Source organism: Pseudophryne corroboree, chromosome 4, assembly GCF_028390025.1.
Source record: "Pseudophryne corroboree isolate aPseCor3 chromosome 4, aPseCor3.hap2, whole genome shotgun sequence".
Taxonomy (NCBI): domain Eukaryota; kingdom Metazoa; phylum Chordata; class Amphibia; order Anura; family Myobatrachidae; genus Pseudophryne; species Pseudophryne corroboree.
Window position 1 is genome coordinate 822,806,621 of NC_086447.1, and position 25,265 is coordinate 822,831,885.

The window sequence follows — 25,265 nt, forward strand, 5'->3', positions numbered from 1 at the left end:
GAATCCTTGTGGCTTCTGCCACGCCATCCTGCCTCTTGTGCCGCCCTGTCGGTTTACATGGGCGACTGCCGTGATGTTGTCTGATTGGATCAGTACCGGCTGGTTTTGAAGCAGAGGACTTGCCTGACTTAGAGCATTGTAAATGGCCCTCAGTTCCAGAATATTTATGTGTAGGGACGACTCCTGACTTGACCAAAGTCCTTGGAAATTTTTTCCCTGTGTGACTGCCCCCCAGCCTCGAAGGCTGGCATCCGTGATCACCAGGACCCAGTCCTGTATGCCGAATCTGCGGCCCTCTAGAAGATGAGCACTCTGCAGCCACCACAGCAGAGACACCCTGGTCCTTGGAGACAGGGTTATCAGCCGATGAATCTGAAGATGCGATCCCGTCCATGAGGTCCCACTGAAAAGTTCTTGCATGGAACCTGCCGAATGGAACTGCTTCGTAGGAAGCTACCATTTTTTCCAGGACTCGCGTGCAGTGATGCACCGACACCTGTTTTGGTTTCAGGAGGCCTCTGACTAGAGATGACAGCTCCTTGGCTTTCTCCTGTGGGAGAAACACTTTTTTCTGTTCTGTGTCCAGAACCATCCCCAGGAACAGTAGATGCGTCGTAGGAACCAGCTGCGACTTTGGAATGTTCAGAATCCAGCCGTGCTGTTGTAGCACTTCCCGAGATAGTGCTACTCTGACAAACAGCTGCTCCCTGGACCTCGCCTTTATAAGGAGATTGTCCAAGTACTGGATAATTCTTTCGGCCATTACCTTGGTAAATACCCTCGGTGCCGGGGACAGACCAACGGCAACGTCTGGAATTGGTAATGACAATTCTGTACCACAATTTTGAGGTACTCCTGGTGAGGAGGGTAAATAGGCACATGCAGGTAAGCATCCTTGATGTCCAGTGATACCCTGAAATTCTCCAGGCTTGCAATAATCGCCCTGAGCGATTCCATTTTGAACTTGAACCTTCGTATATAAGTGTTCAAGGATTTCAATTTTAGAATGGGTCTCACCGAACCGTCTGGTTTCGGTACCACAACATTTTTGGAATAGTAACCCCGGCCTTGTTGAAGGAGGGGTACCTTGATTTCACCTGCTGGAAGTACAGCTTGTGAATTGCCACCAGTACTAACTCCCTATATCCGAGGGCAGCAGGCAAGGCTGATGTCAGGTAACGGCGAGGGGGAGTCGCCTCGAACTCCAGCTTGTATCCCTGTGATACTACTTGCAGAACCCAGTAATTCACCTGTGGGCAAGCCCACTGGTCCCTGAAGTTCCCGAGACGCGCCCCCACCGCACCTGTCTGTGGAGCCCCAGCATCATGCTGTGGACTCAGAGGAAGCGGGGGAGGATTTTTGATCCTGGGAACTGGCTGTCTGTGCAGCTTTTTCCTTCTTCCCTTGTGCAGAAAGGAAGCGCCTTTGGCCCCCTTGCTTTTCTGAAGCCGAAAGGACTGTACCCGATAATACAGTGCTTTCTTAGGGTGTGAGGAAACCTGAGGTAGAAATTTTTCTTCCCAGCTGTTGCTGTGGATACAAGGTCCCAGAGACCATCCCCAAACAATTCCTCACCCTTATAAGGCATAATCTCCATGTGCCTTTTAAAGTCAACATCACCTGTCCACTGCCGGGTCTCTAATACCCTCCTGGCAGAATGGACCTTGCATTAATTCTGGACGCCAGCCGGCAACTATCCCTCTGTGCATCCCTCATATATAAGACTACGTCTTTAATATGCTCTATGTTAGCACCATATTCTCCCTGTCTAGGGTATTAATATTATCTGACAGGGTATCAGACCCTGCTGCAGCAGCACTATTCATGCTGAGGCAATTGCAGGTCTCAGTATAATACCTGAGTGTGTATATACAGACTTCAGGATAGCCTCCTGCTTTTTATCAGCAGGCTCCTTCAAAGTGGCCGTATCCTAAGACGGCAGTGCCACCTTTTATGACAAACGTGTGAGCGCCTTATCCACCCTAGGGGATATCTCCCAACATGACCTATCCTCTGGCGGGAAAGGGTACGCCAGCAGTAATTTTTTTGAAATTACCAGTTTCTTATTGGGGGAACCCACGCTTCTTCACACACTTCATTCACTCATCTGATGGGGGAACAAAACACCGGCTGCTTTTTCTCCCCAAACATAAAACCCCTTTTATGTGGTACTTGGGTTAATGTCAGAAATGTGTAACACAATTTTTATTGCCGAGATCATGCAACGGATGTTCCTAGTGGATTGTGTATATGTCTCAACCTCGTCGACACTGGAGTCAGACTCCGTGTCGACATCTGTGTCTGCCATCTGAGGTAACGGGCGTTTTTTTTTTTGAGCCCCTGATGGCCTTTGAGACGCCTGGGCAGGCGCGGGCTGAGAAGCCGGCTGTCCCACAGCTGTTACGTCATCCAGCCTTTTATGTAAGGAGTTGACACTGTCGGTTAATACCTTCCACCTATCCATCCACTCTGGTGTCGGCCCCACAGGGGGCGACATCCCATTTATCGGCATCTGCTCCGCCTCCACATAAGCCTCCTCATCCAACATGTCGACACAGCCGTACCGACACACCGCGCACACACACAGGGAATGCTCTGACTGAGGACAGGACCCCACACAGCCCTTTGGGGAGACAGAGAGAGAGTATGCCAGCACACACCAGAGCGCTATATAATGTAGGGATAAACACTATCACTGAGTGAATTTTCCCCAATAGCTGCTTGTATAAACAATATTGCGCCTAAATTTAGTGCCCCCCCTCTCTTTTTAACCCTTTGAGCCTGAAAACTACAGGGGAGAGCCTGTCTTCCAGCTACACTGTGAAGAGAAAATGGCGCCAGTGTGCCGAGGGAGATAGCTCCGCCCCTTTTTCGCGGACTTTTCTCCCGCTTTTTTATGGATTCTGGCAGGGGTAATTATCACATATATAGCCTCTGGGGCTATATATTGTGATTATTTTGCCAGCCAAGGTGTTTTTATTGCTGCTCAGGGCGCCCCCCCCCCCCCAGCGCCCTGCACCCTCAGTGACCGGAGTGTGAAGTGTGTATGAGGAGCAATGGCGCACAGCTGCAGTGCTGTGCGCTACCTTGGTGAAGACTGAAGTCTTCTGCCGCCGATTTTCCGGACCATCTTCATGCTTCTGGCTCTGTAAGGGGGACGGCGGCGCGGCTCCGGGAACGAACACCAAGGACGGGTCCTGCGGTCGATCCCTCTGGAGCTAATGGTGTCCAGTAGCCTAAGAAGCCCAAGCTAGCTGCAAGCAGGTAGGTTCGCTTCTTCTCCCCTTAGTCCCTCGTTGCAGTGAGCCTGTTGCCAGCAGGTCTCACTGTAAAATAAAAAACCTAACATATACTTTCTTTCTAGGAGCTCAGGAGAGCCCCTAGTGTGCATCCAGCTCGGCCGGGCACAGAAATCTAACTGAGGTCTGGAGGAGGGGCATAGAGGGAGGAGCCAGTGCACACCAGATAGTACCTAATCTTTCTTTTAGAGTGCCCAGTCTCCTGCGGAGCCCGTCTATTCCCCATGGTCCTTACAGTGTTCCCAGCATCCACTAGGACGTCAGAGAAAAAAAGGTTGTCCTGCAGCAGCGCAGCCTAGGAAGAGGACAGTCAGTGAGGACAGTGAGCAGATAGTGAGGTGGATTTAGCCAGAAAGATGTAGCCCCAGTGAGGGCTCCCCACATGTTTAGGTGGGGAGTGATGCCAGCCACAGCAAAGCACTTGATGACAGAGGGAGACATCGCAGTGTGAGAGCAGCAGTATGCAGAATCCAGTGAAAGGGTGATGCCAGGAGAAAAGTGTGCTAATGGTGTGAGTCTCAAGAGGTATCTGGGTGAAGTGGTCGGAAGCCACGCGGCGTGAGTAAGCGCCCCCATGGAAAAGTATCTCGAGAGGTATCTGGGTGAAGTGGTCAGAAAGCCACGCGGAGTGAGTAAGCGCCCCCCAAGGAAAAGAATCCTCGCTAAGTAAGAGAGAGAGAGACGGTCACCTGATGTGTAGCACTACTGGTCACAGAATGCCCTGGTACGTAATGCTGTTTGCCATGTATATGCCGCTGCGACTAAGCGATGCGCTGGAGGAGGTGCCCTGATGTGTGATCCACTGTAACTTATGCTTTGTGCTGGGGGAGTGTTCACAAGTTATCCCTGCAATCTCCCTGTTTGATGTTTATATAAACTTTATGCTGTTTTTCTGAGCTGGCCTGGCGCCCAATTCTTTATGCGCTGCACCGACACCTGTAGTCCACACCCACAATGTACTTGTAGTTAAAGACCTGATTCTTCAGGGGACCCTCTGGTAACTGTGCCTGAACCCATGACCAGCCGGGGCAAGGTAAGGGTGATGTACTATACACAGTGACTGTAGATCTTGCATACCTAATACTAGTGGGCTATCACATTTTCATTGTCCACCGTTTGTACCTGTTGACATTTGTACGAATTAGGAGCATTACAAAATTAGTATCAACAGGGACAGACAGGGGGCAAGCAGAGATAGTCACAGGACAAGCACTAGAAAACGGTCTATATGGGAGCAGGGTATGATATATCCTTCATGCATTAGCCTATCCTGAATGGACACCAACTAGGCATGGACATTTGGTTGACTGTTTGGGTTTTGATAGGATAATATAAAGAAATTACTTATGACACAGAATATGTGTCATAAGTATTTTCTTTATATTATTTTAATCATTAAAGACAGGAGAGGCACTGCCTCCCCCGATTGCACGTCCCTGGTGTGGGGCCCCCCTGTATGTGGGGACCCCAAGGCAACTGCCCTTGTTGCCCCACCCTAAATCCGGCAATGATTTATACAATACGCAGCATTAGCATATTATTGCACAGGCTCTGCGTACATAAACATTTGTATAACAAGCTCTCCAGAATATATATAAAAATATTTTAGGGAAGTGAGGAGAAAAACATAAAATGCTATTGTAAAGTATGTGTATTCAATGATCCATCTGTCTAGAACTGAGAGGCGTAAACAACGCTGCCAAATGTTGCCTCGTTTCCACGTGCGCACTTACAAATATCTTAATAAACAACTGTTCATTTTGCTGGTAAGCAATCTGCTGGGTGATTTGCAGCTACAGTTCAGAATGCAAAAACAAATACAATTTTGTTTGAATGCATTGTTCAAATGACCTTTGAATACATATTAAATAAACAATTATATTAGCTGTTGACTGATTATTTTGATGTTAAGAATATATTAATATTATTCAAATAAAAAGCTCTGCTGCCAATGGTTGGTTGGAATGGTGTCCAAACTAGATTTATAATTAGGCATGATTGATAAGTGCCCCTGCCCTGACCACCCACATGCTGGAACATTTTATCCATTCATCCTTTCACACCACTTACTCACCATCTCTACTGATTCATAGCCTTATCTATTATGTCTGCCTGCAGCATCATTCTATGTATAACTACAACCGCATTGGCTTCTTTCTCTACACCTGAACTCTCCATATGGCTCTGAAGGTATAAAGCCTTTTTGAACTTGAAGTTGCATGGCTCACAGAGGGGGTCATTCCGGCCCGATCACACGCTGCAGTTGTTCGCAGCGCAGCGTTCGGGTCGGAACTGCGCTGGCGCCGCAGTGCGCCGGCGCATGCCAGATGGCCAAAGGCCGTCGTTACCTAGTGATCGCCTCTGCCTCATTGACAGGCAGAGGCGGTCGCTGGCCGGGAGGGGGCAGCATGGCGGCGTTTGTCCGCCGTTTTCGGGGCACGGTCGGGCCAACGTGGGGGGATGGGCCGCAGCGGCTGCGTGACGTCACATGCAGCCGCTGCAACCCGGGGCAGCGACGAGTAACTCCCGGCCAGCCGCAAGAGTTGCGCTGGCCGGGAGTTACTCTTCCAGTACAAAAGCATCGCCGCTGTGCGATGCTTTTGTACTTGTGCGGGGTGGGTGGGGGGGGGGGGGGGGGTGAATTGACATAACTGACATGCGGGGTGGACTAGCCCTGTGCTGGGCGTCCCCCCGCATGTCTGGGAAGATGATTTAGCACAGCTACGATCAACTCGGAATGACCCCCTAAGACAACACCCCTTTTTCAATTGTATAACTGTACAAATCCATAGATGTTAAATAGATTCCAGGGAAACTCTACTGCAGGGGATGCACACCTGCAGACCACAGTCACAATGTTGATATTTAATATGCCGAGATGGAGGATGCCGACACTGTTGTAATGTTAATATATTAACTAGAGATGAGCGCCTGAAATTTTTCGGGTTTTGTGTTTTGGTTTTGGGTTCGGTTCCGCGGCCGTGTTTTGGGTTCGACCGCGTTTTGGCAAAACCTCACCGAATTTTTTTTGTCGGATTCGGGTGTGTTTTGGATTCGGGTGTTTTTTTCAAAAAACACTAAAAAACAGCTTAAATCATTGAATTTGCGGTCATTTTGATCCCATAGTATTATTAACCTCAATAACCATAATTTATACTCATTTTCAGTCTATTCTGAACACCTCACACCTCACAATATTATTTTTAGTCCTAAAATTTGCACCGAGGTCGCTGTGTGACTAAGATAAGCGACCCAAGTGGCCGACACAAACACCTGGCCCATCTAGGAGTGGCACTGCAGTGTCACGCAGGATGGCCCTTCAAAAAAATACTCCCCAAACAGCACATGACGCAAAGAAAAAAAGAGGCGCAATGAGGTAGCTGACTGTGTGAGTAAGACTAGCGACCCTAGTGGCCGACACAAACACCGGGCCCATCTAGGAGTGGCACTGCAGTGTCACGCAGGATGTCCCTTCCAAAAAACCCTCCCCAAACAGCACATGACGCAAAGAAAAAAAGAGGCGCAATGAGGTAGCTGACTGTGTGAGTAAGACTAGCGACCCTAGTGGCCGACACAAACACCGGGCCCATCTAGGAGTGGCACTGCAGTGTCACGCAGGATGGCCCTTCCAAAAAACCCTCCCCAAACAGCACATGACGCAAAGAAAAAGAAAAGAAAAAAGAGGTGCAAGATGGAATTGTCCTTGGGCCCTCCCACCCTTATGTTGTATAAACAAAACAGGACATGCACACTTTAACCAACCCATCATTTCAGTGACAGGGTCTGCCACACGACTGTGACTGATATGACGGGTTGGTTTGGACCCCCCCCAAAAAAGAATCAATTAATCTCTCCTTGCACAAACTGGCTCTACAGAGGCAAGATGTCCACCTCATCATCACCCTCCGATATATCACCGTGTACATCCCCCTCCTCACAGATTATCAATTCGTCCCCACTGGAATCCACCATCTCAGCTCCCTGTGTACTTTGTGGAGGCAATTGCTGCTGGTCAATGTCTCCGCGGAGGAATTGATTATAATTCATTTTAATGAACATCATCTTCTCCACATTTTCTGGATGTAACCTCGTACGCCGATTGCTGACAAGGTGAGCGGCGGCACTAAACACTCTTTCGGAGTACACACTTGTGGGAGGGCAACTTAGGTAGAATAAAGCCAGTTTGTGCAAGGGCCTCCAAATTGCCTCTTTTTCCTGCCAGTATAAGTACGGACTGTGTGACGTGCCTACTTGGATGCGGTCACTCATATAATCCTCCACCATTCTATCAATGTTGAGAGAATCATATGCAGTGACAGTAGACGACATGTCCGTAATCGTTGTCAGGTCCTTCAGTCCGGACCAGATGTCAGCATCAGCAGTCGCTCCAGACTGCCCTGCATCACCGCCAGCGGGTGGGCTCGGAATTCTGAGCCTTTTCCTCGCACCCCCAGTTGCGGGAGAATGTGAAGGAGGAGATGTTGACAGGTCGCGTTCCGCTTGACTTGACAATTTTGTCACCAGCAGGTCTTTCAACCCCAGCAGACTTGTGTCTGCCGGAAAGAGAGATCCAAGGTAGGCTTTAAATCTAGGATCGAGCACGGTGGCCAAAATGTAGTGCTCTGATTTCAACAGATTGACCACCCGTGAATCCTTGTTAAGCGAATTAAGGGCTCCATCCACAAGTCCCACATGCCTAGCGGAATCGCTCCGTGTTAGCTCCTCCTTCAATGTCTCCAGCTTCTTCTGCAAAAGCCTGATGAGGGGAATGACCTGACTCAGGCTGGCAGTGTCTGAACTGACTTCACGTGTGGCAAGTTCAAAGGGCATCAGAACCTTGCACAACGTTGAAATCATTCTCCACTGCGCTTGAGACAGGTGCATTCCACCTACTATATCGTGCTCAATTGTATAGGCTTGAATGGCCTTTTGCTGCTCCTCCAACCTCTGAAGCATATAGAGGGTTGAATTCCACCTCGTTACCACTTCTTGCTTCAGATGATGGCAGGGCAGGTTCAGTAGTTTTTGGTGGTGCTCCAGTCTTCTGTACGTGGTGCCTGTACACCGAAAGTGTCCCGCAATTCTTCTGGCCACCGACAGCATCTCTTGCACGCCCCTGTCGTTTTTTAAAAAATTCTGCACCACCAAATTCAAGGTATGTGCAAAACATGGGACGTGCTGGAATTTGCCCATATTTAATGCACACACAATATTGCTGGCGTTGTCCGATGCCACAAATCCACAGGAGAGTCCAATTGGGGTAAGCCATTCCGCGATGATCTTCCTCAGTTGCCGTAAGAGGTTTTCAGCTGTGTGCGTATTCTGGAAAGCGGTGATACAAAGCGTAGCCTGCCTAGGAAAGAGTTGGCGTTTGCGAGATGCTGCTACTGGTGCCGCCGCTGCTGTTCTTGCGGCGGGAGTCCATACATCTACCCAGTGGGCTGTCACAGTCATATAGTCCTGACCCTGCCCTGCTCCACTTGTCCACATGTCCGTGGTTAAGTGGACATTGGGTACAACTGCATTTTTTAGGACACTGGTGAGTCTTTTTCTGACGTCCGTGTACATTCTCGGTATCGCCTGCCTAGAGAAGTGGAACCTAGATGGTATTTGGTAACGGGGGCACACTGCCTCAATAAATTGTCTAGTTCCCTGTGAACTAACGGCGGATACCGGACGCACGTCTAACACCAACATAGTTGTCAAGGCCTCAGTTATCCGCTTTGCAGCAGGATGACTGCTGTGATATTTCATCTTCCTCGCAAAGGACTGTTGAACAGTCAATTGCTTACTGGAAGTAGTACAAGTGGGCTTACGACTTCCCCTCTGGGATGACCATCGACTCCCAGCAGCAACAACAGCAGCGCCAGCAGCAGTAGGCGTTACACGCAAGGATGCATCGGAGGAATCCCAGGCAGGAGAGGACTCGTCAGAATTGCCAGTGACATTGCCTGCAGGACTATTGGCATTCCTGGGGAAGGAGGAAATTGACACTGAGGGAGTTGGTGGGGTGGTTTGCGTGAGCTTGGTTACAAGAGGAAGGGATTTACTGGTCAGTGGACTGCTTCCGCTGTCACCCAAAGTTTTTGAACTTGTCACTGACTTATTATGAATGCGCTGCAGGTGACGTATAAGGGAGGATGTTCCGAGGTGGTTAACGTCCTTACCCCTACTTATTACAGCTTGACAAAGGGAACACACGGCTTGACACCTGTTGTCCGCATTTCTGGTGAAATACTTCCACACCGAAGAGCTGATTTTTTTGGTATTTTCACCAGGCATGTCAACGGCCATATTCCTACCACGGACAACAGGTGTCTCCCCGGGTGCCTGACTTAAACAAACCACCTCACCATCAGAATCCTCCTGGTCAATTTCCACCCCAGCGCCAGCAACACCCATATCCTCCTCATCCTGGTGTACTTCAACACTGACATCTTCAATCTGACTATCAGGAACTGGACTGCGGGTGCTCCTTCCATCACTTGCAGGGGGCGTGCAAATGGTGGAAGGCGCATGCTCTTCACGTCCAGTGTTGGGAAGGTCAGGCATCGCAACCGACACAATTGGAGTCGGACTCTCCTTGTGGATTTGGGATTTCGAAGAACGCACAGTTCTTTGCGGTGCTACTGCTTTTGCCAGCTTTAGTCTTTTCATTTTTCTAGCGAGAGGCTGAGTGCTTCCATCCTCATGTGAAGCTGAACCACTAGCCATGAACATAGGCCAGGGCCTCAGCCGTTCCTTGCCACTCCGTGTGGTAAATGGCATATTGGCAAGTTTACGCTTCTCCTCCGACAATTTTATTTTAGGTTTTGGAGTCCTTTTTTTACTGATATTTGGTGTTTTGGATTTGACATGCTCTGTACTATGACATTGGGCATCGGCCTTGGCAGACGACGTTGCTGGCATTTCATCGTCTCGGCCATGACTAGTGGCAGCAGCTTCAGCACGAGGTGGAAGTGGATCTTGATCTTTCCCTAATTTTGGAACCTCAACATTTTTGTTCTCCATATTTTAATAGGCACAACTAAAAGGCACCTCAGGTAAACAATGGAGATGGATGGATTGGATACTAGTATACAATTATGGACGGGCTGCCGAGTGCCGACACAGAGGTAGCCACAGCCGTGAACTACCGCACTGTACTGTGTCTGCTGCTAATATATAGACTGGTTGATAAAGAGATAGTATACTCGTAACTAGTATGTATGTATAAAGAAAGAAAAAAAAACCACGGTTAGGTGGTATATACAATTATGGACGGGCTGCCGAGTGCCGACACAGAGGTAGCCACAGCCGTGAACTACCGCACTGTACTGTGTCTGCTGCTAATATATAGACTGGTTGATAAAGAGATAGTATACTCGTAACTAGTATGTATGTATAAAGAAAGAAAAAAAAACCACGGTTAGGTGGTATATACAATTATGGACGGGCTGCCGAGTGCCGACACAGAGGTAGCCACAGCCGTGAACTACCGCACTGTACTGTGTCTGCTGCTAATATATAGACTGGTTGATAAAGAGATAGTATACTCGTAACTAGTATGTATGTATAAAGAAAGAAAAAAAAACCACGGTTAGGTGGTATATACAATTATGGACGGGCTGCCGAGTGCCGACACAGAGGTAGCCACAGCCGTGAACTACCGCACTGTACTGTGTCTGCTGCTAATATAGACTGGTTGATAAAGAGATAGTATACTCGTAACTAGTATGACTATAAAGAAAGAAAGAAAAACCACGGTTAGGTGGTATATACAATTATGGACGGGTTGCCGAGTGCCGACACAGAGGTAGCCACAGCCGTGAACTACCGCACTGTACTGTGTCTGCTGCTAATATATAGACTGGTTGATAAAGAGATAGTATACTCGTAACTAGTATGTATGTATAAAGAAAGGAAAAAAAACCACGGTTAGGTGGTATATACAATTATGGACGGGCTGCCGAGTGCCGACACAGAGGTAGCCACAGCCGTGAACTACCGCACTGTACTGTGTCTGCTGCTAATATAGACTGGTTGATAAAGAGATAGTATACTCGTAACTAGTATGACTATAAAGAAAGAAAAAAAAACCACGGTTAGGTGGTATATACAATTATGGACGGGCTGCCGAGTGCCGACACAGAGGTAGCCACAGCCGTGAACTACCGCACTGTACTGTGTCTGCTGCTAATATATAGACTGGTTGATAAAGAGATAGTATACTCGTAACTAGTATGTATGTATAAAGAAAGAAAAAAAAACCACGGTTAGGTGGTATATACAATTATGGACGGGCTGCCGAGTGCCGACACAGAGGTAGCCACAGCCGTGAACTACCGCACTGTACTGTGTCTGCTGCTAATATATAGACTGGTTGATAAAGAGATAGTATACTCGTAACTAGTATGTATGTATAAAGAAAGAAAAAAAAACCACGGTTAGGTGGTATATACAATTATGGACGGGCTGCCGAGTGCCGACACAGAGGTAGCCACAGCCGTGAACTACCGCACTGTACTGTGTCTGCTGCTAATATATAGACTGTTTGATAAAGAGATAGTATACTCGTAACTAGTATGTATGTATAAAGAAAGAAAAAAAAACCACGGTTAGGTGGTATATACAATTATGGACGGGCTGCCGAGTGCCGACACAGAGGTAGCCACAGCCGTGAACTACCGCACTGTACTGTGTCTGCTGCTAATATATAGACTGGTTGATAAAGAGATAGTATACTCGTAACTAGTATGTATGTATAAAGAAAGAAAAAAAAACCACGGTTAGGTGGTATATACAATTATGGACGGGCTGCCGAGTGCCGACACAGAGGTAGCCACAGCCGTGAACTACCGCACTGTACTGTGTCTGCTGCTAATATATAGACTGGTTGATAAAGAGATAGTATACTCGTAACTAGTATGTATGTATAAAGAAAGAAAAAAAAACCACGGTTAGGTGGTATATACAATTATGGACGGGCTGCCGAGTGCCGACACAGAGGTAGCCACAGCCGTGAACTACCGCACTGTACTGTGTCTGCTGCTAATATAGACTGGTTGATAAAGAGATAGTATACTCGTAACTAGTATGACTATAAAGAAAGAAAGAAAAACCACGGTTAGGTGGTATATACAATTATGGACGGGTTGCCGAGTGCCGACACAGAGGTAGCCACAGCCGTGAACTACCGCACTGTACTGTGTCTGCTGCTAATATATAGACTGGTTGATAAAGAGATAGTATACTCGTAACTAGTATGTATGTATAAAGAAAGGAAAAAAAACCACGGTTAGGTGGTATATACAATTATGGACGGGCTGCCGAGTGCCGACACAGAGGTAGCCACAGCCGTGAACTACCGCACTGTACTGTGTCTGCTGCTAATATAGACTGGTTGATAAAGAGATAGTATACTCGTAACTAGTATGACTATAAAGAAAGAAAAAAAAACCACGGTTAGGTGGTATATACAATTATGGACGGGCTGCCGAGTGCCGACACAGAGGTAGCCACAGCCGTGAACTACCGCACTGTACTGTGTCTGCTGCTAATATATAGACTGGTTGATAAAGAGATAGTATACTCGTAACTAGTATGTATGTATAAAGAAAGAAAAAAAAACCACGGTTAGGTGGTATATACAATTATGGACGGGCTGCCGAGTGCCGACACAGAGGTAGCCACAGCCGTGAACTACCGCACTGTACTGTGTCTGCTGCTAATATATAGACTGGTTGATAAAGAGATAGTATACTCGTAACTAGTATGTATGTATAAAGAAAGAAAAAAAAACCACGGTTAGGTGGTATATACAATTATGGACGGGCTGCCGAGTGCCGACACAGAGGTAGCCACAGCCGTGAACTACCGCACTGTACTGTGTCTGCTGCTAATATATAGACTGTTTGATAAAGAGATAGTATACTCGTAACTAGTATGTATGTATAAAGAAAGAAAAAAAAACCACGGTTAGGTGGTATATACAATTATGGACGGGCTGCCGAGTGCCGACACAGAGGTAGCCACAGCCGTGAACTACCGCACTGTACTGTGTCTGCTGCTAATATATAGACTGGTTGATAAAGAGATAGTATACTCGTAACTAGTATGTATGTATAAAGAAAGAAAAAAAAAACCATGGTTAGGTGGTATATACAATTATGGACGGGCTGCCGAGTGCCGACACAGAGGTAGCCACAGCCGTGAACTACCGCACTGTACTGTGTCTGCTGCTAATATAGACTGGTTGATAAAGAGATAGTATACTCGTAACTAGTATGACTATAAAGAAAGAAAAAAAAACCACGGTTAGGTGGTATATACAATTATGGACGGGCTGCCGAGTGCCGACACAGAGGTAGCCACAGCCGTGAACTACCGCACTGTACTGTGTCTGCTGCTAATATATAGACTGGTTGATAAAGAGATAGTATACTCGTAACTAGTATGTATGTATAAAGAAAGAAAAAAAAACCACGGTTAGGTGGTATATACAATTATGGACGGGCTGCCGAGTGCCGACACAGAGGTAGCCACAGCCGTGAACTACCGCACTGTACTGTGTCTGCTGCTAATATAGACTGGTTGATAAAGAGATAGTATACTCGTAACTAGTATGACTATAAAGAAAGAAAAAAAAACCACGGTTAGGTGGTATATACAATTATGGACGGGCTGCCGAGTGCCGACACAGAGGTAGCCACAGCCGTGAACTACCGCACTGTACTGTGTCTGCTGCTAATATATAGACTGGTTGATAAAGAGATAGTATACTCGTAACTAGTATGTATGTATAAAGAAAGAAAAAAAAACCACGGTTAGGTGGTATATACAATTATGGACGGGCTGCCGAGTGCCGACACAGAGGTAGCCACAGCCGTGAACTACCGCACTGTACTGTGTCTGCTGCTAATATAGACTGGTTGATAAAGAGATAGTATACTCGTAACTAGTATGTATGTATAAAGAAAGAAAAAAAAACCACGGTTAGGTGGTATATACAATTATGGACGGGCTGCCGAGTGCCGACACAGAGGTAGCCACAGCCGTGAACTACCGCACTGTACTGTGTCTGCTGCTAATATAGACTGGTTGATAAAGAGATAGTATACTCGTAACTAGTATGACTATAAAGAAAGAAAAAAAAACCACGGTTAGGTGGTATATACAATTATGGACGGGCTGCCGAGTGCCGACACAGAGGTAGCCACAGCCGTGAACTACCGCACTGTACTGTGTCTGCTGCTAATATAGACTGGTTGATAAAGAGATAGTATACTACTAATATTATATATACTGGTGGTCAGGTCACTGGTCACTAGTCACACTGGCAGTGGCACTCCTGCAGCAAAAGTGTGCACTGTTTAATTTTAATATAATATTATGTACTCCTGGCTCCTGCTATAACCTATAACTGGCACTGCAGTGCTCCCCAGTCTCCCCCACAATTATAAGCTGTGTGAGCTGAGCACAGTCAGATATATATATACATTGATGCAGCACACTGGGCTGAGCAGTGCACACAGATATGGTATGTGACTGAGTCACTGTGTGTATCGTTTTTTTCAGGCAGAGAACGGATATATTAAATAAAACAAACAACTGCACTGTCTGGTGGTCACTGTGGTCGTCAGTCACTAAACTCTGCACTCTCTTCTACAGTATCACAGCCTCAGGTCAATCTCTCTCTATCTCTCTCAACCCTAATCTAAATGGAGAGGACGCCAGCCACGTCCTCTCCCTATCAATCTCAATGCACGTGTGAAAATGGCGGCGACGCGCGGCTCCTTATATAGAATCCGAGTCTCGCGAGAATCCGACAGCGTCATGATGACGTTCGGGCGCGCTCGGGTTAACCGAGCAAGGCGGGAGGATCCGAGTCTGCTCGGATCCGTGAAAAAAACCATGAAGTTCTGGCGGGTTCGGATTCAGAGAAACCGAACCCGCTCATCTCTAATATTAACTGTTCTGGTGGTATATACATTCAGTATCACCGGAATCCCAACAGCAGTTAGACCATCGATGCCGGAATCCTGACCAAGACAGCATCCTGACGCCGGAATACCGACAGCCGGGATCCCAAAGGAAAGTATAGCTGGGAGGGTTACAGTTTGCGGGGAGGGGGGTTATGGTTAGGCTTCGGGGAGGACGGGTTATGGTTGGACATTACCAGGGGTGGTTAGGTTTAGGCAATAAGGGGGAAGGGTTAGGGTTAGACTGCGGTAATGGAGGGCTAGGGTTAGGGGGTGGCAAAATAGTTACCTCATCCCTGCTTGGGCTGTTAACATCGGGGTGCTGGCATTGGTATTGTGACCGTCGGCATCCCGTCCGCCGGGATCACGTACTGATCCCGTCCTGGCAGCATAACTTTACACATGATCATAAAGCATCATATTTAAAGTTATAATGCCAACACAGTTAAAAGGCTTTAAATAACATTACAACCAATGATGGTGTCAGCATATTCACTGTTGACATAGTGACTGTCAACAATATAACTATGTCCACTACTGCTAGGCTGATGCATTTACACGTCAGACTCGTCAGTCCTCGGAACATAACAATACTCATCATGTCTTATGTACTCAGTATCATTTTAACATATTGTCCTTTTCGAATTTCTAAATATTGCTGTACATAGCCAGGGAAAAATTCTAGATCATAAGCATTGCATCTAACATGGCATTGTATCATTGGTCAAAAATTATGTGTGAAAAGCAGAGGCATTTATGGGGCGAGGAAAGAAAGCAGGTCCAAACGCGCTGTCACAGCTGCCAGCAAGGGATTGTCAATCCCAAAGAAATTTTTAACAAAGAAAACCAATAGAGCTGGCGCTAGGTGTTTCTCCAATAATAAATAATTGAATGACTGTGGATGAATGTAAAATCACAATTTAGTTTATTAACTAAACATCACGTACTAAAACCATGAATAAAAATTCACATATACACATAAAATTTAGGGCATAAATTGAGCTATGAATCAATTGAGAATGGCTGCTAGTGAGTGTCCACAGAGGATCCCGGACTATAACAATGGGCAAAGTTCCTTGGGGAAAGGAAATGAATACAGCTGGTGTTACCCGTGATGACGGAGACTTCCAGAGGCTTGAAAATTATCAGCAAGCAAGCTGTGCCATTTGTGCAGAAACTGGGTCTCTCCAATCGGTGCTGTAAAATCAATGTCCCACAGAGAAGGTTCCAAGGCAGGTTTTCCAAGGCAGAAATTTATTAGAAGTCCATATCTGGATCCTTTAAAGCGTGAAGCACTTGTAGTAGTAGTAGCAGCTTTTACACTTTTTAAGTGTAAAAGCTGCTACTACTACTACAAGTGCTTCACGCTTTAAAGGATCCAGATATGGACTTCTAATAAATTTCTGCCTTGGAAAACCTGCCTTGGAACCTTCTCTGTGGGACATTGATTTTACAGCACCGATTGGAGAGACCCAGTTTCTGCACAAATGGCACAGCTTGCTTGCTGATAATTTTCAAGCCTCTGGAAGTCTCCGTCGTCACGGGTAACACCAGCTGTATTCATTTCCTTTCCCCAAGGAACTTTGCCCATTGTTATAGTCCGGGATCCTCTGTGGACACTCACTAGCAGCCATTCTCAATTGATTCATAGCTCAATTTATGCCCTAAATTTTATGTGTATATGTGAATTTTTATTCATGGTTTTAGTACGTGATGTTTAGTTAATAAACTAAATTGTGATTTTACATTCATCCACAGTCATTTATGGGGCGAGGCCTAGTGACAAGACACGCCCAGTCCCAGCCCCCACAGTGACCAATTTCACTCTCCCAAATAGGGAATTGTAAAATCTGGCAAGTACTGTATGTATATAATAGACAGTTAGGTTGGTATAGCTACACTGTAGTTCAGGAGAAGAGGAAAGATGTATCAAACCTAACCAATCAGCTATCACTTATCTAGCACAGGGGAGATGTATCAAACTTTGGAGAGAGATAAAGTCTGTATGGCAGACTTATCCTGACTCACAGCTATTCCTGCTTCTTCATGAGGCGAAGCGGGAACAATAAGAAAACTCCCCCGTCTGGCGATACCTGCCAAAGACACAGCGCATCAGCCCAGTGCAGGTCATCCCCACTGCGCATCCGCGAGATCTCAGAAACATTGCGAGATCTCCCATGGGCAGCCAGACACCCAGCAGCGGCATCAGGTCAGCACACATACTGGCAGGAAATCCTTGCTGATATGTGAAATGACGTTAAGCCACAAATGTGCGCTAATGGCTTTTTATTACATCTGAATGACCGTATATGTTTGCAGATACTTTAGAGAAAAGTGACATTATCTGCTTTCATACCTGCCGAAGTTGGTTGTAAGTGTCAAATAGTGCTGGTTATGGCGCATTTAGGGAGGATATGTACTAAGTAGTGATAAGAGTGGATAAGTGAGCCAGTGGAGAAGTTGCCCATGGCAATCAATCTGCATTGAAGTAACATTTATAATTTGCATACTGTAAAATTATACAGAGCAGCTGATTGGTTGCCATGGGCAACTTCTCCACTGGCTCTCTTCTCCACGCTTTTCAATGCTTAGTACATCTCCCCCTTAGCACTTACCAACTCTTTTACACCTCCCCCTGTATTTGAAAAATGAGTTAGGAGCTGATTGGTAGTTGGTTTATCTCTCGCCAGTGTTTGATAAATCTCCCCCCTTGTCTTTAAAACAACAGCCCATTGTTTGTTATGAGCAACTAATACCACTGTATCTCTTTTCAGGGCTTAATACATTTCCAAGGCTTGCTACATCTTAAACAATGATAAGAAACACAATGAATGTGCATTGTGTGTTACAGATGCATTTCAATGGGTGGTCTTCAGTATGCCGGCTGTCGGGATCCCGGCGCACAGTATACCGTATACAGTATACCGGCGCCGGGATCCCGACACTTATTCTCCCTCGTGGGGGTCCACGACCCCCCTGGAGGGAGAATAAAATAGTGTGGCAGCGCGCCACCGTGCCCGTAGCGTGGCGAGCGCAGCGAGCCCGCAAGGGGCTCATTTGCACTCGCCACACTGTTGGTAAGCCGGCGGTCGGGCTCCCGGCGCCGGGAGCCCGACAGCCGGCATTTCGTAGTGAACCCATTTCAATAGCTTGCTGACTTACTGTTGTGGGTAATTCCTGAAGTGTGTCCTGGTAGACACTCAACTCTTCGATGAGACTGCTAGGAAAATATCCAACAACTCCTGTCTGGTCCCTGTATTGGTCACTATACACCTGTCAATGAGAAAGAGAATTAGACAGGATCGTCGTGCCTCCAGGTTGCACTGAATTGGTACAAGCTGCTGTCGCGTCTGCTCAGCAATCAATATTTTCAGTGAATAATCAAACAAAACTTACAAAATGCCCTACCAGCCTACCAGATGGGCTGCATGTGGTAACAATAAGTGGTAAGTTATATCTCTAATGTAAAGATCATTAGTCAAGGGGCTCCTTAACCTACATGTTTTATACAGTCTGAGAAGTCATTAACAAAACATTGGCTACTGTATTATGTGAGACTTCAAAACAGCTAGACATCACCATTAGCTGAATGCAGACCTGCAAGATCGCTGCTTTTGTAAATGTGCAATTAAGTGATTTGAAAAGACATTTAAATTAATGACATGTTAAACCTCTGATACAAGCTTTCAGCACTTGTTTTAAATGCTCAGAATATGATTAATTGTTCCAGGCTATACCAGGACAGTTCTGATTATGGTAATTTAGGTATAAACAAAGAAAAGGTTCCGAGGGCAAATGTAATTCCCAAAGCGCTAAGGAAGATTATATCATCTGATTAGCAAATAGGGAACTGTGGCCAAACTAGTAACTGCTAACTCGTTATATATTCAGCCAATGGCAGTGCAGCTGTTGATGAACTACAACTCCCAGTATATTCTCTGCCACACAGCGCAGCTCCCGGCTCTCTGGTTTGTCTCCCGCTGCTGCCGCCGCCAGACGTGCCCCCTTGCTGAGTAATATGGGGGTGTGCTGGGAGTACACACCCCCTGACTCGTGACACACCCCCATTTGCAGTGTCTGCGCACCCTCTTTCACGCTCGCGCATGTATGCCAGTGCCGGACGGAGTCCCTAATCCATCCCTGAGTGCAACTATGTTTTTGGTCGCAGGTATAAATGCTCATTCCTTCACAGCAAACTTCTACCATACTTAGGTTGGTATTCAATTGTTTGAAAAGTCAGTTGGGTGTCTGTTTTTTCCTATCTAATTTTCAAACAATTGAATTCCCCCTAAATGTTAATTTTATATGCCGTTTTAAAGTCCTCTGCTAGTTTTAATATAATTGCATTAAAAGACTTTCCAGTATGGTACTTCATGAAGCAGTGAAAAGTGTGGAGAAGAGAGCCAGTGGAGAAGTTGCCTATGGTAACATAGCCATAATGCCAACTCTGTGCATGTCAACAATTGGCATGTTGACATAACTTATTTCTACTGTGATAGACCTGTAATGTCGACATTATGGATACTGACATTCACATGTTTCATAGGCAAACGTGGGGGTGGGGGATTCCAGTTGCCCGGAAACCACCCTTCCCCACAGCCTGGCTCTTTTCTGCCAAGACTGCTTTGTGGATCTGAGTGCTCAATCATCGCACCAGACAGAGAATTTGGTAGGTTGCTTATGGTGATCACTGGGCCTGCATCATAGGTCTGATGTACTGTATTATATAAACTACATTGTGTTTAGGGCAGAATATTGTTACATGCTAATTATGCATCCTTCATGGGCTGGTGACACATGCTCTAGAATTAAATATTTGGAAACCCCCCGACAGAAATCCTGCATTTGCCCATGTATACTGTCAATATTATATATGTGTCAAAATTCTGAATGTCAGCATTTTGACTACATCCCCTAGCAGATTTATTTATTTAAACATGAACAAAAATTTATTTAAAAAAAAATCAACAACTCAATTAAATTATAGCTGAAAAGTTTGCTTCAGGGCATGCATAAGACAACAAATGAAAGTAATTACAAAAATGGAGACAGCTGTAAAACATATAGTAGATTTGTGTAACCTTATCAATAATAAAGATTAGGCAAAATGGAAATGAAGTTGATATTAAAGATCTGCTAATAAAAAACTGACAAGATGACAATAATCTGCGTACAGACTGCTGAGAACATAACCCAATTGTCAAGCATCTTCTACAGGAAGTTCTGCTGGCATATAATGAATGCATCAATGCAAATTGGATCAATATGTACAGTATATCATCATTATTATAACTATGGCCCTCATTCCGAGTTGTTCGCTCGCAAGCTGCTTTTAGCAGCTTTGCACATGCTAAGCCGCCGCCTACTGGGACTGAATCTTAGCATAGTAAAATTGCGAACGAAAGATTAGCAGAATTGCGAATAGAAAATTCTTAGCAGTTTCTGAGTAGCTCCAGACTTACTCGGCAACTGCGATCAGTTCAGTCAGTTTCGTTCCTGGTTTGACGTCACAAACACTCCCAGCGTTCGCCCAGACACTCCCCCGTTTCTTCAGACACTCCCGCGTTTTTCCCAGAAACGGCAGCGTTTTTTCACACACACCCATAAAACGGCCAGTTTCCACCCAGAAACATCCACTTTCTGTCAATCACATTACGATCACCAGAACGAAGAAAAAACCTTGTAATGCCGTGAGTAAAATTCCTAACTGCATAGCAAATTTACTTGGCGCAGTCGCAGTGCGAACATTGCGCATGCGCAATTAGCGGAAAATCGCTGCGATGCGAAGAAAATTACCGAGCGAACAACTCGGAATGAGGGCCTATGTTTTTACTGAAATGTGTCAGCATCAATAGCAGATAGCTTTTAATTATGGTTTATTTTATTTTTTAGAAGAAAAACTTCATTTTCCAGTCCATGTAGGTATATCTTTTTAGGCCACCTAAACAAAGTGGAAGTCCTTATTTAATTGGGTGATTCAATTGTCCTATCAACACCTGATTGATGTTCTTTTAGTGAAGACGTGAACATTGGTTCAGTCTGCAGAATGGCTGCCTGGGAGCAAGCGATGGCACTAAATGATGACGCGTTACACATTTCCGTATATACTTCTGGTATAGGGATATTTTGGGGTTGGGTATGCCATACTGACGCTGGAATCCCGGCTTGCAGATGGGCGGCGGGGGGGAAGGCTAGCAGAACGAAGCCCCTTGCGAGCTTGGTGGCGAACTGTGCTCGCCACGGGTTATATTCCCACTCTATGGGTGTCGTGGACACCCACGAGTGGGAATAGTCCCTTTTAGTCGGCAATCTTTGTCCTGGCAAAGGGCTAGAAACACAAATAACTACTGTTATCATTGTGCTTCCGAGTTTATTGTCCTCTGTGGTGGCCAATGGGGAGGGCTACTATGGGCTAACACCATCTGAAAATTACATTAGCTACTTGGCCAAGCCCCAGAATGCTTTGCATTCCAGAGCTTATTAAATCAGACACCTTAGCACCCCTCTAAATCTATGGGGGCTACTTTTGCAGGTGGAAATGGATCAACCATAGCAGATCTTGGATATATATTATCTGCTGTCACTTCTTTGTTACATCCTGGGAATGATTTGCGTAGCTCCCCTGAAAATTAGTGTTTTGGGAGGATTTCCCTCAAAAGATCTTTAGCAAATACCACCCCCACCCCAGTTTTCTAAAACACTATTAACGTTACAATGTGATTAGGAAAAATGACAAAAAAATGGCAGGGGTGAGAAAACCCTCAGTAGCAAAGAGATTAAGGAAATCCAGAAAACATGACCTTTTGATGGTATCCGAGGACTGTAGTTGAAAATGGGTTGGGTATGTGTAGAATACCGAAGGCGAAATCCCGGGAATTTAGATGCCCGGCAGGGTAGGGGGGAGTGCAATGAAGCCCCTTGCGAGCTTGGTTGCGAGCTGCGCTCGCCACAGGTTCTATTTCCACTCTATGGGTGTTCCCACGAGTGGGAATAGTCCCTGTTGGTTGGCATGCCGACCGTGGGGACAGTGAGGGTCTGGGATGTAGATGCCACACTACATCCCTTGAAAACAACTTATTTGAAAGGAGTGATTACCTTAGTACCTAGCAATATTAATTATATTGGTGATGACGATCATGAATATATTACATGCTTGGTGGAAAACCTACAACCCAGGACATTTCGGTATATAGTATATGTAATCTTACACTTCCAGACCAGAATTCTCCCGAGTTCTCATCTTCCTTTACCAGTTTAGTATAGACATAGACCAGATCATCTCTCTTGATGTTAATAAATCTGCAGTCTGGAGCGTTATAATCATCTACAGCTTTCCCAAGTGAGATAGCATCTGTAGGAGAGGAGACACAAAGAATATTCAGAAAACATTAGTAGTCAACTTAAGTAGACCAACAAGTTTCTTTTCATTTAATTAGTACTTTTAATTGTTTCTACTGCATAAACGTGTGCAAATCTTTATATCAGCAGTAGAAGCCAGAGCAAAATACAGTAAAAAATATCTTTAGTACTGAAAACAACTGTAAATCATTCATTTTATCTTCTCTTTAATGTATTAAAATGAAACATTTAATAAATAGTAAAACTCAATTTTTTCTTGTGTCCAAGTGAAACATACATAGAGATGTACACATGGGTTCGGTATGTATTACCAGCGGATGGGATGCTGGCTGACCATATCCCGACAGCGGCATCCCACCCGCCAGGATGCCGGCAGCGGGGCGAGCGCTAAGAGCCCCGTACACACAACAGGTAGCTTACTAATTACTATACAAAGTCACAAACTACAAGTCGCTTACAATAACAAATACTGTAGACAGGGTGATGATGGGTGGTCTTCAGTATGGCGCCAGCCGGGATCCCGGTGACCAGCATACCGGCGCCGGGATCCCGACCGCCGGCATGCTGACACATATTCTCCCTCTCCGAGAGGGAGAATTAATAGCGTGGTGAGCGTAGCACGCCACCATGTCCGCAGCTTGGCGAGCGCGAGCCCCGCAAGGGATCCCGGCCGCCAGCCACTCATACTACACCCGATGATAGGGGTCATTGCAGAGGATGTAGCAAGTGGGACCTGTCAGGATCCTGGCTGTTGGAATACCGGCGCCGGAATCCCGACACTTTTCGGAATGCCGACACTGACACATCCCGAATAGGTTCACTATCCCGTCACAGGAATTCTGACAGCCAGGATGCCAAACGACAAGCCAGCGGGACTCAGGAAAGGTAAGCTGCGTAATAGGGGAGCAGGTTTAGGATGCGGGGGGGGGGGGGGGGGGGGTAGAGTTAGGCTGGGGCCCTGGGGGGTTAGGTGTTTACGCTGCAGGGATGCGGGGTTAGGGTTAGGCACCCCTCTCCCACCCAGGAGGGTCAGGTTGGGTGGGAAGAGGGCTAGGTTAAGGCTGTGGGGAGGGGGGGTTAGGTTTCGGCACTACTGCTGAGAGCTAGGGGTAGGCTGCAGGGGGGGGGGGGGTTAGGGTGCTAAGGGTTGGGGGTAAGTATACTTACCTTCCCCTGTCGGATTTTGCCAAATGCTGGCAAATACAGCCCAACCTATAGTAAATATCCTGGCAATCTCCATCCTGACTGTCAGAATGCCATCAGTGGCATCCCAGCGGACATAATCCTGAAGGTAAGTACTGGGGGTACAGTTAGGGTTAGGCACTAAGAGGAGGGTTCGGGTTAGGCTGCGGTGGAGGGGGGGTGGTTTAAGGTTTGGGTGTGGGAGGGGATGGTTAGGTTAGGCTGCAGGAGGGGTGGGATAGGGTTAGGCAGCGGGTAGGGTGGGATAGGGTTAGGCTGTGGTAAGGGTGGGATAGGCTAAAGCTGTCGGAGGGGGAGATTAGGGTGAGGGTTAGGGCAAGGGATAAAATACTCACTGGGATCCGTCGGAATTTTGAAAGTCTGCATGCCGCTGTTGGCATTCTGTCCATTAGGTTGGTGACTGCCCGGATATTGATACCAACCCCAGAAGTTGTACATTACATTTTTACATGTGAAGATTTGTGTAACATACTCACAAAAATGTGGAAAGGAAAGGGAACATGGTAAACAAAACTTACAGTAGGATTAGAGAGATGCAGTATTAGTAAAAGTTGTAATACAAAAAGGTAATATTTAGCCAAGTGAATGTGGATATAACAGGAAAAATCATTAGCCATAGTAACGTAATTCACAATAGTGCATGAAATCGAAATCCTTGGCAAACTTACAAACACATTCATCGTCCGCACAAAGTTTCTTGCTTGACAACTTCTGCATGAAAGCCCCATTAGCCTCCTGATGTACAAATCCAAGACACAAGAATATAACCACAAAATAAACAGCCGGAGACATTTCTCCCAATGTTTCCTCCCAAGGACCTCAGTCAGTGTCGTAGTAAGAAATACTGCGTTACTCCAGTGCGTTTATGCAGAAGCTGAACATCTGGAAAAATCCAGACAGCCAATAGGAGATGACTAGTGCAGCATTCCAGTCACTCACACGGGCATGTGGAAACAAGAGGGCTCCTGTGCCGCTGCTTATGAGAGACAGGCAGAAGCTTCCTTTACTTTGAAAAATAAACTTTATGCATGCAGAGTATTTCCTTGTCTAGCAATTCCAATGTGCCATACACAGTACAGTATGCTTTTAAATAAATAATTACTAAAGGTGCTTAGTCCTTATATTACATATTAAACCCACACACAGACACACAAACATTTACACAACACACATATACTGTAGTTTCGGACTAATATACTTTTGGAAAATTATTAATTTTACTAGTACCCCTTTCAATTTGACAATAGCCAGGTTGCACCTGGGAATTTGTACACGGGTGCTTCCCGGGTGCGACCCGGCTTGAGACCCCTTTCAGACGTGCGGCCCGACCTGGCATATTGCCGGGTTGGTGACGTCACTGCTGATGCTAAAGGAGGCGGAGCTTGGAGATGATCATCTCCAAGCACCGCCTCCTCTTATGCAAAGAACAGGTGCCGGGTCGCCT

At 46.2% G+C, this 25,265-nt stretch overlaps 1 protein-coding gene across 1 annotated transcript in view; it reads right to left on the reverse strand.

Annotated features, from left to right (window-relative positions):
- The window catches only part of OTOR (otoraplin), a 63,131-nt gene extending 38,451 nt beyond the window's left edge, over positions 1–24,680 (reverse strand). The window contains exons 1-3 of the mRNA XM_063918521.1: positions 24,490–24,680; positions 22,468–22,610; positions 18,422–18,532 (exon numbers count right to left, since the gene is read on the reverse strand). Of these exons, the coding sequence (XP_063774591.1) occupies positions 18,422–18,532; positions 22,468–22,610; positions 24,490–24,613 (378 nt within the window). The 5' untranslated portion in view covers positions 24,614–24,680. The remainder of the gene's footprint in view (positions 1–18,421; positions 18,533–22,467; positions 22,611–24,489) is intronic.
- Positions 24,681–25,265: the final 585 nt, after the last annotated feature.